Consider the following 16,196-nt stretch of genomic DNA (forward strand, 5'->3'; position numbering starts at 1 on the left):
CTTTTGTATCGTCTTCTACCTCAGAGACTGAAGATATGGCTATTTCATCTCCAATTTTATTCCAGCAAAACTGTTGTCATTGTCTTTTGTCATTGGATCTAATGCATATATTGTCTTTAACAAATGAGCGAAACTATAAACTATTGTTTAACCCATGACCCTTCTTTCAGTTCTCTACAAGATGGAGGCTGATCTGTATGACGAGTTTGGAAACTACATCGGTCCAGAGCTGGACTCTGATGACGATGAAGATGATCTGGATGCAGAGGACAGAGATGTTGACGAGGTACTGTAAAAAATGTCTATAAACGGTTGGTGGTACTTTTAATCCGATATGTGCGAACATGTCATGGTAATTACATAATTACGCTATCCTTGTGCAGGGTGATGATGACGATGATGACGAGCCTGCTGATGCTGATGAGGATGTCCCCGGCATGGAGGTGGTCCTGCATGAAGACAAGAAGTACTATCCGACAGCAGAGGAGGTTTATGGACCCGAAGTGGAAACTATAGTCCAAGAGGAAGACACACAACCTCTCACAGGTTAGATACAAAGAACAGTGTAGCCTGTACATGCAGATTTACAGTAAAGTACATCATATTTGGTTGCTTAACCCACATGCTCTCACATATTCATATACATTGGACATTGTAGCAATGCATAGTGCACTTTATACACTGAACAATACTAATACTATTATCATATTTGTATTTATTTATTATTAATAATATATTATTATTAGTTAATATTTCTATTATATATGTATTAATATATGTTATTAAATTAATTATTATTATATTATTTATATTTTTAATATTTTGTGCCTTATTTTGATTTATTGTTTACCTTAAGTTTATTCTAATTCTGTGTGTTAGGAGGACCCAGCAAAATAAGCATTTCATTGTATAGAATAACTGTCATCTGTGCTTATGACAATAAAACATCTTGAATCTTGAATATTCAGAATGTCATAAGTTATATTCCGATCCTCACATATTTCTCTTCACTCCAGAGCCCATCATCAAGCCTGTGAAGAACAAGCGGTTCACCTTGATGGAGCAAGAGTTACCTGCCACTGTTTATGATATGGAGTAAGTCATTGTCATGAATATGCACATGATGTGTTGTTTTTTTTCTGCCAATAAAGTCTGACGGTACACATTGACATCCAGACAGTTACTGGTACCACAGCTCTCGACTCAATCTTTTGTATTTCCTAGTACATATACCTTCCATTTACATTTGTTTGCTGTGTGTCTTTCAAGCTCTGATATCCCTTTTCTATCTTTGCAGATTCCTTGCCGATCTGATGGATGGTCCTGAGCTAATCCGTAACGTCACCCTATGTGGTCATCTTCACCATGGCAAGGTTAGTGCCCGTCGTATGGCTGCGTCTCTTTTAGCTTTTCATTTTTAGTAAGGGCAGTGTTTCTCCTACAGTAGGTTGACTACTTAAGCCTAGCACAATTACACCACACCAAATTCTGTTCCATCACTTTTCTAAATCCACATTAACCACTTTTCACATGAGCATTAAATAGGATCCACTGGACAGCTCCCTAGTATAAATGAAAAGTTACTTCTAAAGCGAGTTCACATGTATCTCAGTAACAGTGATGACACCAAACGCAAATGCCAGGAGTTGAGTTTTCATTAAGTCAAAATTAATGTCAAATAACGCAAAACAGCATCTTCCATAAACTGAATCTTCTCTGGTCTCGCTCAGCTAAAAACACAGAATCAGTAAACTCATCGGTTTATTTCATTTCATTATATTCACTTTAGTTGTTCAGTTGACTTTAGCAGTTTAGATAACAGGCATGCTGTTATTACAGACGTGAACTAACCACAGATACTTGCCTTATTCACAAACTCACGGCGTTGCACTGCTGCAGAATATATATATTCTTTTTTTTGTTCTGGCGGGGGTTCCTGTTGGTCTGGCAGCCCGCCAGGCCTGTACAATAATTGGTGAATCACTGCAGGGCTCTTTTGTGGCATTTTGCCAAAGAGGACATGTGTTCTTAAGATGAAAAATTAATGAGGATATGAATTTTTTGGAGCATATGCTAATACCATGGCTGCTCTTTGGACTCATCTGTGACTCTAATTAATTCGTTTTTATCTGTTCAGACCTGTTTCGTGGACTGCCTGATTGAACAGACGCACCCAGAAATCAGGAAGAGAGACGATGTGGATGTGAGTGTCGACTGGAATGATGAACTCATGGTGCAAAATTCTGACACTTATATTCTGTGTATTACAGCAGAACTAACATGACTTTTGACTTTCAGCTCCGATACACAGACATCCTCTTTACAGAACAGGAGGTGAGTCGTGTTATATTGTTCAATCATAATAACAACTCACTATATCCTAAAATATTGAGTTCCCACATATTAGAATGTCATGGAATTGCAAACATGGAACTATTACTGTACTACTATAATTACGTGTAGAGGTTGCAGGATCATTTTGACAAGCTATCAGAATTATGTTTCCCCTTCTGCAAAGGTTATTTATATCTTGTGCTTTTTCCATAGAGGGGCGTTGGTATCAAGAGCGCCCCTGTCACAATGGTTCTGCCAGACTCCAGAGGCAAATCCTACCTTTTCAACATCATGGATACACCAGGTATAGTGCACGGCTGAATGCGGTGTTTACTGAATGTATGTTTGGTGGTTTGTTTTGGTGCATCTCAGTAGAAAGTGATGTCAAACCTTGTGTCTCCCTCTAAGGCCACGTGAACTTCTCTGATGAGGTCACTTCTAGCATCAGGCTTTCAGACGGTGTAGTCCTCTTCATAGATGCAGCAGAAGGAGTGAGTCGATCTTTTTTCTCTTTTTATTTCATGGCCTTCCGATACTGCACTCCATTGCACATTTGTCAATGTTCTTCAACCTTCAAAACAGCACTGCTCAACTCGACTCCCTTTCGGGACCGGTCACTTTCTGAATGCTGTGTTTGCACAGCAGATAGTAACTGTTAACTCTGCCTTTGTGTATCTCTGCTCAGGTGATGCTGAACACAGAGCGCCTGATCAAACATGCAGTTCAGGAGCGTATGGCCATCACAATCTGCATCAACAAGGTGGACCGGCTCATTGGGGAGCTCAAATTGCCTCCCACAGATGCTTATTATAAACTTCGCCACATTGTGGACGAGGTCAATGGTTTGCTCAGGTAATACCTCAAACCCATCATGCGCACAGTGTTTAGAGGGCATGAATGGCTTCATGAGATGTAGTGCTACTTATTGGTGGAAAGAAAAGTAACAACATCAGACACTCCATGGTTATTTCTCTTCGTTCTCAGCACTTACTCCACGGATGAGAACTTGGTGGTGTCTCCCCTCCTTGGAAACGTGTGCTTTGCCAGCTCTCAGTACCGTGTCTGTTTCACTCTGGGGTCCTTTGCAAAGATCTACTCGGACACCTATGGTAAGGCTCTTCAGCATAAACTAACACCGGCACATCCTGTTTCTTATCTCATGCCGTTATTAGTCAAGTATTAACTTGCTCATCTCTTTGTGTTTGCAGGTGACATCAACTATAATGAGTTTGCCAAGAGGCTTTGGGGAGACATTTATTTCAACCCCAAAACGTGAGTGTAAAATTTGGACTTGAACAGAATGCTAGTATTTAATGCTAAGTGATCCTCGCTTAACAAATTCTTATGATATCGGCCATCTTCTGTTTTTTTTCTTCAGTCGCAAGTTCACAAAGAAAGCTCCCAGCAGTAACTCTCAGCGCAGCTTTGTGGAGTTTGTTCTGGAGCCTCTCTACAAGATCCTCTCACAGGTTTGACATGGCTAACACATTGTTGTGTAACAAAGCAACACAATAAGGAAACAATACTATCTGGCTGAGTCGAAGACCGCAGTGTGTCATCCTCACCCAAATCCTCTTTGTGTCTAGGTGGTTGGGGACGTGGACACGTCTCTTCCCAGAGTTCTGGATGAACTGGGGATCCACCTTACTAAAGAGGAACTGAAGCTGAACATCAGACCTTTGCTGAGGCTGGTCTGTAACCGCTTCTTTGGAGAGTTCACTGGTAAGGCTTCATTGGTTTTTATCTATCCTTTTCATTTTGTTTGTCAGTATTTCTATAATTTCTTTATTGTATGTGTAGAACGATGTTATATATTTTTCATGGAACTGTTTGCATGAGTAAAGTAATAACAATACTGCAGAGGCATTTATCTGTCTTGCTGCTTTACTCAATATAGCTGCTCCTGATTGTAATTTTAATCTGAAGATAAATTATAATGATTTGGTCAACATGTTATATCAATGTTAAGTCGAGCACACATCTTCTCTACAGGCTTTGTGGACATGTGTGTACATCACATCCCCTCACCACAGGAGGGTGCTAGGAGCAAGATAGAGCACACATACGCTGGAGGTCTGGATACAGACCTCGGGGAGGCCATGGTAGAGTGCGACCCTGATGTGAGTATTAAGGAAGCAGAGCAGGAATCTCATGTTTATTGGCTGGTGAGAAGCAGATACGCCAATTAACTGCAAAATGCGGCAATCTGTTTCTAGTTATTCCAGCTGCTCTTGCAGATTGAGCCAACAGTCTGTTTTTTAATTGTCTTGAAATGAGCAAGCTTTTAAATAAGCCAATTTAAGACAATACCAGACATTACAGTTTCCCAAGTCCCATTAAAAGTCGTACTGCCTTTTGCCAAAGCCTTATTTATTTATTTTCCCCGGGAAGAAATGGCACCGGTGATTTTCCAGCCCTATTTTCTATCTCTTATCCCTCTTTCCTACTCACCTCATGCCTCTCGCCCTCAGGGTCCTTTGATGTGCCACACCACTAAGATGTACAGCACAGAGGACGGGGTTCAGTTCCATGCGTTTGGCAGAGTGCTAAGCGGGACCATTCAGGCAGGTCAGCCTGTCAAGGTTTTAGGAGAGAACTACACCCTTGAAGATGAGGAGGACTCCCAGGTCTGCACTGTGGGCCGTCTCTGGATTTCAGTTGCCAGGTACGCTGCAAGGCTGTGGGTGGGAGTGTGTGTGTTTGTGTGTGCGCACATCAATACTTATATCGGACACACCAAGCAAATAATGTATTAAAAAGAGTATTAATATAGTATAATATTAATATACTATATAGGCTCTCATTTAATAAATACAGAATGGGATTATTGTCTGGTGTATATGTGGCAGGCTCTCATCAGGAGATAATGACGTGTCATTTTATCACAAAGAAATATGTTCTATTTTTTTATGTTACTTGCTTCTCAATTGTGATGACTAGGCGGTAATTTTAGTTTGAATTCAATCTTACTGTGCCGTCCACATTTTTAGATACCAGATTGAAGTGAACCGAGTGCCTGCTGGCAACTGGGTTCTAATCGAAGGTTGCGACCAGCCAATCGTCAAGACCGCAACAATCACCGAGCCCAGAGGGAACGAAGAGGTGAGGCTAAAGCCAGAAATACCACAGAGACCTTTTTAAAATTACCTTTTGAGAAATGGTATTGTTTCATTTTTTTTTTACTTTCTCTGACAGGCTCAGATTTTCAGGCCACTGAAGTTCAACACGGCATCAGTTATAAAGATCGCAGTGGAGCCCGTCAACCCATCAGAGCTACCGAAAATGTTGGACGGACTGAGGAAGGTCAACAAGAGCTATCCGTCTCTTACCACAAAAGTAAGTCGCCACACAAGTACAGGAACAGGCTTTCAACACACAACCTCTAACACAAGCTGGAAAGTAATTACTGAGATTACATTTATTCTGTTAAACATTTAACCAGCTTGGTAGCCTCTTGAAATGGTTCCAAGGGAAATAAAATACAAATATGGATCCTGCAGGAAGGAAAAATCTGATCTCAACAATAATTGTGTTATTCAATTGCCTAATTTATAACTGACCCTATGTGGACGTCTTTGTCTTTCAGGTGGAGGAATCTGGAGAGCACGTTATCTTAGGGACAGGAGAGCTCTACCTGGACTGTGTCATGCACGACTTGCGCAAGATGTACTCTGAGATCGACATTAAAGTAATTCTTCTCACTGCCTACAAAAATCAACACGAGTGGAGTCTTTTTGTTTCTTTGTTTAATCGTGCTCATCTTTGTCCACAGGTTGCTGACCCCGTCGTGACTTTCTGTGAAACGGTTGTAGAGACATCATCACTCAAGTGCTTCGCTGAAACGCCAAACAAAAAGTGAGTATCGAACACGATATTGTTTAGATCTTATCCACACATACAATGACATGAGTGCAATTACAAGAAACCATACTTTGCTAAATTATTGATATCACTCTTTTAAAAAGTTTCTAATTTCGGACAAACTGTTTTAAGACTCTTCAATGTTGTATTTCTTTGTTTGGAGTCACTGTCAGAGTTAGTCCTTCCCTCTGGCTGAGTGTCTCCCAGACCCAGAATGAGTGATTGACAGCTGTGTGATGTGATTGACAGGAATAAGATCACCATGATTGCTGAGCCCTTGGAGAAGGGGCTGGCTGAGGACATCGAGAACGAAGTGGTGCAGATCACGTGGAACAGGTGAGATAGAGCAGATGAGATGGAGCCGATATCACCATCACACATATTGAACTTGCGATCACTTAATTAATTAAAATGACTTAATCTGTAGATTCCCCCCATTTCATTCTGATATGGCATTAGCCTTATTAATATCTCCATATATCAGAGCCACTTTGGCCGATCATTAGTTTTCATTATTTCCTGGGTCAGCCGGTATAAAGGAGCCAGTGAGGTGATTGGTTCTTTAAATAAATGCGGTTATTGAAGAAGGTAGACTGATATGGAAAGGCCTGGGGCGGAAATAGTCCTTTCATAAAATTAAAATAAAAGCAGTTATAGATTTGTGGATAATATTTCTAAATCCATAGTTGTGTTGCTATTTGATCATTTAAATCAGTCTAGCGTGTCTTTTTAATTATTTTCCCTTTAAGAAGTTTTGAAAACTGTCAGAACAGTAACAGTAATTATGTATTTCTGCTTCACCATGTCAGTTTAAAAGGGACCATGGAAACTGAATGCAAGAAATGTTAAATATAAGATAAATTGTCACGATTAAATATATCTTGCATTTCTGTCATTGAATATTTAAAGGAAGAACAAGCACTTCTGTACAATGTGACAAGGGTGTTCTCATTCAAACCCCTCTGTGTATATTGATCAGATATCTCTCAGTAATTGAGTCAGTCACTAAAAGCATGCCTGAATTTCCCCGTCCCCGTGCCATGACAAGTATGAGTGCGTGTTCGGCTCGAGCGTGGCTTCCTGTCAGTCCTCGGCTCATCTGTTGGGCCATCTGGACCCAGCGGTGCCAGCGTGGAGCAGCAATGCCAAAGAAGTGACATACTTCACACACCATTAAACTGAACCTCCGCTCTACTCCTCCTCTTCCATTAACCCCTCTGCCCCCCGATCAACCAATCTCCTTAATGTTCCCGCTGACACACTGCGCAGACCTCCTTTCAACCAGTTCTCTTTCCTCATGGCAGGAAAAAGCTGGGAGAGTTCTTCCAGACAAAGTATGACTGGGATCTGCTGGCTGCCAGGTCCATCTGGGCATTCGGACCGGACACCACGGGACCAAACATCCTTGTCGATGACACGCTGCCCTCTGAGGTGAGTTTAGTACCAACCAATCACGGCTGAATATAGGGCTCCTTGTCTGGACACCGTTTTTAATTACAGTCCAGAGACTTAATCAAATCATCTGTTTTATCAGGTCAACCGTTCAAACCCCCAAATATTGAATTTACAAACGGAAGAAGTACATTTTTACATATGAGAAACTGGATCCAGCGAATGTTTGGCAGTTTTGCTTAACAAAAACCTTAAATGAGTAATTGCTCCTTGAAAAGTTATCATTTCTAATCTCACTTCTTTCAACCTACAACTTGGATGGCAATAATTACATTATTTCTTTAATCGTATTATATAAACACGAGACGAGACAATTGTTGCCCTGTCAAACCATGTGTAATTGTAAAAAAAATGTAGTTTGCCAAAAATGGAAGAAAAAAATCTTGAGAACAATGAGAAAGGGAGTCAGGACTTCAGGACCACACAAAGCTACCTACCTCTGAAATCAGAGAATACCGGTTTTGTGCCGATCTCTTGATGTCATTTTCTTTTCCCCTGTAGGTGGACAAGGCGCTGCTCGGCTCGGTCAAAGACAGCATCGTTCAGGGCTTCCAGTGGGGCACCAGAGAGGGGCCCCTGTGTGATGAGCGTGAGTTCTCTACTTCTTATTTTTTTTACCCCTGAAACATGTCGTTTTTTACAAATAAACGTTTTTTTTTTCTCTGCACTGCCATTGGTGCTGGAATTTCCTATTAGCCTGATGTCTACGAGTGTGAACGTTAAGCATTGTGCGAATGGGAAAATGTATTTTTCCTCATGAGTCTTATGTCCCAATAACTCTTTCTGCTCCTCTCAGCCATCAGGAATGTCAAGTTTAAGATCCTTGACGCAGTCATTGCTCAGGAGCCCCTCCACAGAGGAGGCGGACAGGTCATCCCGACAGCCAGGAGAGTGGTGTACTCTGCTTTCCTCATGGTGAGATCATCCTCCCGAAGCCTGTTCTTCTTATCTGCCACTAGCTCCTCCTGCCTTCATTTTCATCTTTGCTTTCTTTAATGCGCCATTATCGTGATTACGGTTTGGATTTTGCTGACTGTGTTCTCTTTTAATTGTAGTGCAATACCTTTTCTCTTTCACAGTTTTGTCATCTCTGCTTATCTTTGGCTCTTTCACAGCTCTAATAGTATATTATTGGCTGTGTCGTAGCTGTGCATGGCCTGGCCGTACATTTTCATACATCTCCTAGCCTTTGTCCTCCCTTTAACGTTTGATCTCCCTTGTGTCGCAGGCTACTCCCAGGCTGATGGAGCCCTATTACTTTGTAGAGGTTCAGGCTCCAGCTGATTGCGTATCTGCGGTCTACACAGTGCTGGCTCGAAGAAGGTTGGCATACTCATTCTCCTAATATCTAGTATCAACCAGGTGGAAATGTAATGCACTGACAATATTCTGTAATATTGAAATGCAAGGTTTTGAGTTTAAAACAAAAGTGGTCCTGTGTTTGTCATCTAACAGGGGTCATGTCACCCAGGATGCACCTATTCCAGGGTCTCCTCTCTACACCATAAAGGCTTTCATCCCGGCCATCGACTCCTTCGGCTTTGAGACGGACCTTCGCACACATACACAGGGACAGGCCTTTGCCCTGTCTGTTTTCCACCACTGGCAGGTAAGCGACCCAGCTTTCAGATGAACAGAATACAGAGAAATGGCAGAACGTGAATGAATGCACGTTTCCACCCACTCCCGTTACGCAAATGATATAAGGCTCATCAAGATGAATGGTGCTAATTCTCCAGTTGTGTGCCATTAAACTGTGTGTACATTTCAAGATTTATTGTTTTCTTAATTGGTCATCTGGCTGTGAAGAGATCCCTCCCTAACACTGTTTCAATGGAAGTGATGGGAGAACGGCTATTCCTGGCCAACTCTTTTTTTTATATTTTTATAAATCGGACCTGCTGATTCCGTTTATTTCGTATTGATTTTTCCGTAGAAAATATAATTGACAGCAAGGCTGCAGACAATTTTTTTTTTTTTACCACCGTTATGGAATATAGACAAGATTGGAACGCATGATTTAACTTCGCTCAATACTCATTTTTACTGAATAGAGCTTGAACGGATCATAAGTCAATGCAACCTCCGTTAGCATTTATCTGTGCAGTTCTGTGCCGTCGGCAGTAGAGTCGGTCACTGCCGTTAATCTGACCAGCAGGCATGGGAATGAATTGCTATAAAATTTGTAATTTATGATAAGCACCGTGAACATTAAGACATTTGTTTTTCAGATTTAAAAAAGAAGCTCCGTAAAGATGACAAACCTGAGCTTTTAAATGTTTTATCTTTGTCACAAGCACCAAATCTGGCGTACACGTAGCTGTGACAGCTTGTGCAGCAGAGTGTCAAACCGTGTGCACATGTCCGCCACTCTTGCTAAAACGCTTCTGATGTGGAGTGTCAAGTCATTAAGTTTTAAGTATAGTGTAACTGTCTCGGCCTGCTATGTCTGACCTGCGTTTGTGTCTGCACTCTGCAGAGCTGTCAGTGAAATGTAACTCCACTTAGGGAGGATTACTACCTAACACCGAAGTCATTCATGTGGAAGAGGAACATGTTCCCTCAGTGCAAATATTTAATGTTTTTTTTCCCCTGAGGTGAAAAGTGTGAAACAAGACACATTAATGATTTACTTACATGATTGTGCAAACACTGGAAACGTGGTTGTATAGAGTGATCCTTTGGGATCATACAGAAGAAGTGACAACCATTGTTGACATTTTTGCCTACGCAGAACCAAAGCAAAAAAAAAGCTTGCATTACCACTTTTAACAGTACGGAGCAGTATATTGACCTTTTATCATTTAGCTTTCATTGTGTTTTTTTTTAATATATATACTTGATATGAAGCAAAGCTCTAAGTTGTAAGCAAAGCAGTTACTAAATTAGATTTTCCTCTTGGGTTATTCCTGAAATGTTTTGTTAGTCAGCTAAAAGAACGTTCTTTTTTTACTTCCTGTCGTCATGCGGCCAAGTGTGATGAATTTATTTCCATATCACCTTGTCCGAGGTCGTTGGTGCTAAACAGAAAATATTCTTTTCCCGACAAGACTCCATGGGTCCAAAACCCATCACCTGATCAATGTATTTTCTATAGGGCAGCTACAGAGTTTGAACCTGACACAATCAACACTCCCAATCTTCTCCTCTGCTCTGGGCGTCAACAGACATTATTCCTGTAGGCACATATGGATTGAACTGCCCTAGAAAATAAGAATAACATAGGAGTCCCTGAACTTTGTTGTTTTCCCCAATAAACTCAAGAGGCTATGTGTGCCTCCCTCATTAGTTTGATTATGTACGGTTAGTATTGGCATGCAAACGGCACAGTGTTGAGTTACTGTTAGCAGCTCTCTCCCATCTGTTGATTGGGCTTCAGCCATTCCATTGATTTATTTTTTCTCCCAAACGTTCTCCAGATTCCTTCTCTTCCTTCAACCTTTGCCTTGGCTATATGATGCGTTCCCTCTAAATACAATGAAATCATGTTGTGTCGGTCACGCTGTGAGCGCCTTAAGAAAATGGATTGAGTGAATCATTTTTAAAAGCTTGTGAACACTTCGTCTAACTCAACCTGCTAACGTTGCATTGGTCACAAACTGAAGCGGTGACAGCTCTTTTCACGTTGCTTTTCCATCATGTTGATGGACGCAGTCCTGACTCGGTAACAATCGGACAGACTTGCAACTGAATCAGATATTTAGTGAAAGGTCAGAGCCACTATTAGAAGTGTCCACTCAGTTTATTAAAGCTCAAACTGGGATGTACGTTTCATGTCGTCGTACTGTTTCTCAGCTTTAGCTGTCGTTTGCGTCTCCGCTCTGGGTTAACTACAGTTACTATTTCCTTTCAGATCGTCCCCGGTGACCCGTTAGACAAGAGTATTGTGATCCGGCCTCTTGAGCCTCAACCTGCGCCCCACCTGGCCAGAGAGTTCATGATCAAGACCCGAAGGCGCAAGGTGAGCCTCTTGTCTTCCCGTTTATCTCTTCAGTCGTTGGTGTATCTTGTTGCCTGATCTCATGTGTTTGTTGCTCTGCAGGGTCTGAGTGAGGATGTGAGCATCAGCAAGTTCTTCGATGATCCCATGTTGTTGGAGCTGGCCAAACAGGACGTGGTGCTCAACTACCCCATGTGAGGCTGCAGACCAGAAATGCAACACCGAAACCTCCACGAGTCACCCAATCCAACTACAGTAACGCAAAATCCATAAAGGGATTTCATAGCTTCAGGCTACACAGCGGTTATTCTGGATCTTAAAAGACTCCATTGCTATGTTGTTAGCGTATCTGTAACAACGTGAGATCACCTGGATTGATTCAGGTGTTCTTTCCTTTTGGAAAATGTCTGTCAAAACATTGCAGAGGTTTGTTGTCATCTTTCTTCTTGTATTTTTATTTTTTGTATGTACAAATTATCATTGTTTTTGTAGAATAAGATGGCTTGGACGTGGGTTTTTTTTAAGAAATTGGATGTCATTGGTCTAGCATATTTCTGAATAAAAGAAGTTTGTAATTCAAAGAAATGTTTCATTGTTCTGCACTTTCTTAGTCAATGAAAGAACCCACATCCTCACAACGATGCAACTTTGAAGGGCTTGTGTATTTGAGATATAAAGGGAGTTTATAAATTGTCAGTTGGGAAGTTTGAGTGTTGTGGCTTGAGACCAGTGCTAAGTGGGAGCTTTGCTGGTGGTTTGAGTGATCGATGATTGACCAATGCAGGCAGGAGGGAAACCAAAGGTTCAGGTCACATGGCCAGATACAAGGAAGGAGGAGGAGATTGATGCAGCAAGATTTAATATTGATGCAGCAAGATTTAATATTGATACGCGAGTTAGCTGAAAATGTACGTTTTCTCATTGTAAACGTTATTGGCATTCAAGATTTCCTAGCTGTACCCCAGGGTGTACTTGTCGCTTTGCTGCGTAGAATGCTTGTGGAGTAGTTAATAACTAGATCAATCAAAATGGATTACAATAAGTGTGAAGCTTGTCTTCAGTATAAATCACAATGACTTATTAAATACTGTTAATATCAACATTTGTGTAGTATATTTATTATACTGATAAATAACATCCAGTTTCATTTCAACTCCAACTAACACTAAAGGAGCATGATGGATGGTGTTTAGGATACTTTATGTACAGATACATATCAAACAAATAAAATGAGGCTGAAATATAATAATGTTCATTCACCTTCATTATGACATCTGTCTGTATGTTGTCACCTGCAGGAAGTGAAAAAATGGAAGCCTAGAAAACGGCAAAAGTGAATTTTCCCAAGAGGACAAATAATGTTTTATTATCAAGCACAATGGGCCTTGAGTGTTAAGGGATGCTTCATCCAAAGATGTCAAGCTGACAAATGACACAGATACATATTGCATCTTCAAAACACAGTATATGTTGAGGGATAAGCACTCTGAAGAGCAGCGTTTAACTGTTCACTTCATGATGGATTGACGGGAGTCTCGTCACGCCTTGAGAACACTGCAGTGTCTGAACGGCTCAGGCCTTCATCCCTCCTTAGTCAGTCACCACTGACAACCTCCAACAGTCCTGGAGGTGATGGGAAGGTAAGACCAGGGACAGGAAGAGTCAAAAAGGGCCTGAGCTGCTTTGACATTTGGACTGAATGTCAATCCTGTCCAGCGAGAAAAGGGATTTTTTATTTATTTATTTTTTAGCAGATGGTGATGGGGGATACTGTGCCCTTTACAACTGCTGAGGGGAAGGAGAAATGGAAGAGATTGAGGAATTTCTGTAAACATGAACCCACCATTAGGAAGAGCTAAACACAGCGAGGACACTTGACTCATCAAGGTATCCGCACGCAGATGCTTTCGGGGTTTGTATTCTCTCACCTCTGTTCAGAAGGCATCAACTCTGCCCACGTGTTAAGCAAATGTGCACTCAGACGACACGGCTCCGTCACTCCTCCCCTGTGCTGGCGTGAGCCCGGGATCGTGCCTCGCCCCGGGCGGTGAGACGGATGGCAGCAGTTCTTGCCGGTCTGAACACAAGGCCCCGGAGCGCTTGTTACAATCTGTGGTCTCTGTGCTAATTATAGACGAGAGCAAGACTCTGCCTCGGTGAAGGGCCGGCTAGGGGCACCCTTCTCCTGCGAGTTCAGGCCTTTTACTTTTTCCTTTCCACCTCCATCTGCTCTCCACCGCCTCATCAGTCACCTTTTCCTGCAATGAGTCTGTCCTCTTACTTTACCGCTTCCTCTTGCCTCGTCTCTCTGCACCTGCTCACCTCGTCAGGCTTTGTCGTGTGTGTGTGTGTGTGTGTGTGTGTGTGTGTGTGAAGAGGCAACAATTTAAGTCTGAGTCGTCTGTGTGGCGGAATGCCAAAAGATGTAGTGGAAGTGTTGCAGTGGTAATAAATAAAGATATGCTTCAACAACAATATCACAATAACAATATCATGAAGTGGTATCATAAAATAATAATATATAAGCAACAATTATAATGACCATCATAATAGTTATGAGTTACATGGCAATAAGGTGCGAGGCCAAACCGGGGCAGTGGATATGCATGTGAGAAAAGTGACAACTGTCAGAGTTGTGGAGATTGCGTTATTTTAAAGCAGGGATGTTGTTTGATGGTTGTGGTGAGGAAAGATACATCTGCAAGTGAGATGTTATTACAATACATTTTGTATTTGATTTGCCAGATAGTAGAATAAGAAGTTTGGAACGTCTCGTCTGCCGAGAGATTCTCTTTCTTTGAGTCGATAGTTTGCTTTTTTTAACAGTAGAAATGTGTGATGCTAGAGTTGATGGATTCAAACCATTGATCTGTTGGTATGACAGGCAGCATTACAAGTAAGTAATTAATGTGAGGGGGTATTTCCAGTTTGACAGTTGCATTTCGTCCAATAAGTGAAAGAGGTAGATTCCTCAAGTGACGGAGTCATGTTCTCCTGTTTTGACTGCAATGGAGTGTAGTTAAGATGAAATGGGGGAAATGTCAATATTCAAGTATATAATATTACTAGTGTGAAATAAGAGTGCTGATTTCTGTTCTGCAGAATCCCAGGCATCTTCTGAAAGTGGGAGAATTGTGGACTTGTTCCAGTTTGTGTAATTAGACATTTTGAAGAATGTGTTGATGAGATTAAATGTTTCTTAGGGTAAGGGATCCTGTAAGTACAATAAAATACCTTTGTATTACTTATTATGGCCCACTATACTGTGCCATTTTAATTGTATGTTATTCAATTACCTTTTTATGACATCTTTTTATATTTTACAAATCATTCTGGTGTTTATTGTTCACATATGTACTAGACCTCTTAAATATTTTCCCTTTAAGTCTTGTTACTCAATTTAAAAAGGTGCAAGATGTGAGATTGGGATAGTTATGATTGCCTCGACGGCCAGCCGTTGGCTCATTGCTACTAGTACAAACTGGGAAAAGTGCTGACCGAGCAAACATTGTTTACCTGAGGGGGAACCAGAGGGAGCTTTGCTTCTGAAATGATGCTGTGACGGTGTTATCAGCTTTAAACGCCGTATGAGAGCAGAGCAGCGACCCTGAGCTAACCAGTGGCGCGCGCTCACATGTACTAACATGCACTATACCATGAACTAACATGCGCGGCCTGCCCGGCTATGTCAACAAAGTAAGGAGGAGCTTGCATAACACCACACACAGATCTATCTGTATCTCAACACAGCAAACTGTTGCTTTCTGCTATGTTATTGCACAGAATGTAAGATACTGCTCCTTTCACTTGTCACATACAAGTGTTGTCTTTAATTGCTCTTGCTCATTCTTGTGTATGTATGTATGTATGTATATGTTCTATACTTCTACAGTTTATGATACTTGTTTTATATTCCGTCTTTTAATGTGTTTTTTTAATTGGTTATGGTTATTAATCTGGTTATGGTCACTTTGGTTTTGATTCGTTTAATTTTTTGTTTTCTCGACCCCTGTAGACTTTGTCTGTGATAAGTGCAATATAGATTAACTTTACTTACTCTTATTTTACTACCTTATGTTTTTGTAATTATTCTGTCTTTTTGCAGCTTTATCGCCTGATCGATGAAGACTCCTCTCCGGTACCATAATATGACTTTATTACTTTTCATGGCATACTACATTATGACATTTTTACTGACATACTATATTGTGAAATTTTTGAATATTCTTTTTTTTATGGCAAACTATACTATGACATTTTTGGGTTTTATGCTAATGGTATAGTTTATTATGATAGTTTTTATGGCATACTATACCGAGACATGTTTTAATGACTAGTTTATGATTTTTTTTTAATGATATACTAAAACATCCTTGTGACATTTTTTTGTGACATACTGCATATACTGCATTTTTAATAACATTTTTCATGGCATACTTTTTCATAGTCTTTAAAAGGAAGACTAAATGTGTGCTGATGAAGATAATGATGAATATTTAAAGTTTACTATGGCTAATATTGGCATCCAGTTATTACACAGAATAAATAATGTAATTATTAGTAATGTTATTACTAAGTGGTAGAGCAGGGTCGTCCTTCAATCAGAAGA

The 16,196-nt window shown here is 40.8% G+C and overlaps 1 protein-coding gene across 2 annotated transcripts; it reads left to right on the top strand.

The window, feature by feature from the left end:
- The first annotated feature begins 170 nt into the window (after nt 1-170).
- eftud2 (elongation factor Tu GTP binding domain containing 2) lies at nt 171-12,162 on the top strand. 2 transcript variants are annotated; one of them, XM_079233381.1, is made up of 27 exons: nt 171-286; nt 384-546; nt 1,017-1,095; nt 1,298-1,373; nt 2,138-2,203; nt 2,299-2,334; nt 2,548-2,638; nt 2,743-2,825; nt 3,020-3,186; nt 3,319-3,443; nt 3,543-3,606; nt 3,713-3,803; nt 3,921-4,056; nt 4,327-4,454; nt 4,806-4,999; nt 5,325-5,436; nt 5,530-5,670; nt 5,921-6,022; nt 6,107-6,189; nt 6,445-6,531; nt 7,500-7,626; nt 8,149-8,236; nt 8,444-8,562; nt 8,876-8,970; nt 9,103-9,256; nt 11,501-11,608; nt 11,690-12,162. In XM_079233381.1, exons 1-27 carry the CDS (start codon nt 182-184, stop codon nt 11,783-11,785), a joined length of 2,916 nt encoding a protein of 971 aa, XP_079089507.1. In that variant the 5' UTR covers nt 171-181; the 3' UTR covers nt 11,786-12,162. The 2 variants fall into 2 exon arrangements, with proteins under 2 accessions (XP_079089507.1, XP_079089508.1); XM_079233382.1 differs by having other exon boundaries at nt 2,168-2,203.
- The last annotated feature ends 4,034 nt before the right edge of the window (nt 12,163-16,196 follow it).

This window comes from Taurulus bubalis (genome assembly GCF_910589615.1).
Source record: "Taurulus bubalis genome assembly, chromosome: 17".
NCBI classification, from domain to species: domain Eukaryota; kingdom Metazoa; phylum Chordata; class Actinopteri; order Perciformes; family Cottidae; genus Taurulus; species Taurulus bubalis.

Excerpts from the sequence above, each read along its gene's own strand:
- eftud2 (XM_079233381.1), top strand. The coding sequence starts at position 182 with ATGGAGGCTGATCTGTATGACGAGTTTGGAAACTACATCGGTCCAGAG. Across the intron at positions 3,444-3,542 it reads GATCTACTCGGACACCTATG|GTGACATCAACTATAATGAG; the intron begins GTAAGGCTCTTC and ends TTGTGTTTGCAG. Across the intron at positions 6,532-7,499 it reads GTGCAGATCACGTGGAACAG|GAAAAAGCTGGGAGAGTTCT; the intron begins GTGAGATAGAGC and ends TCCTCATGGCAG.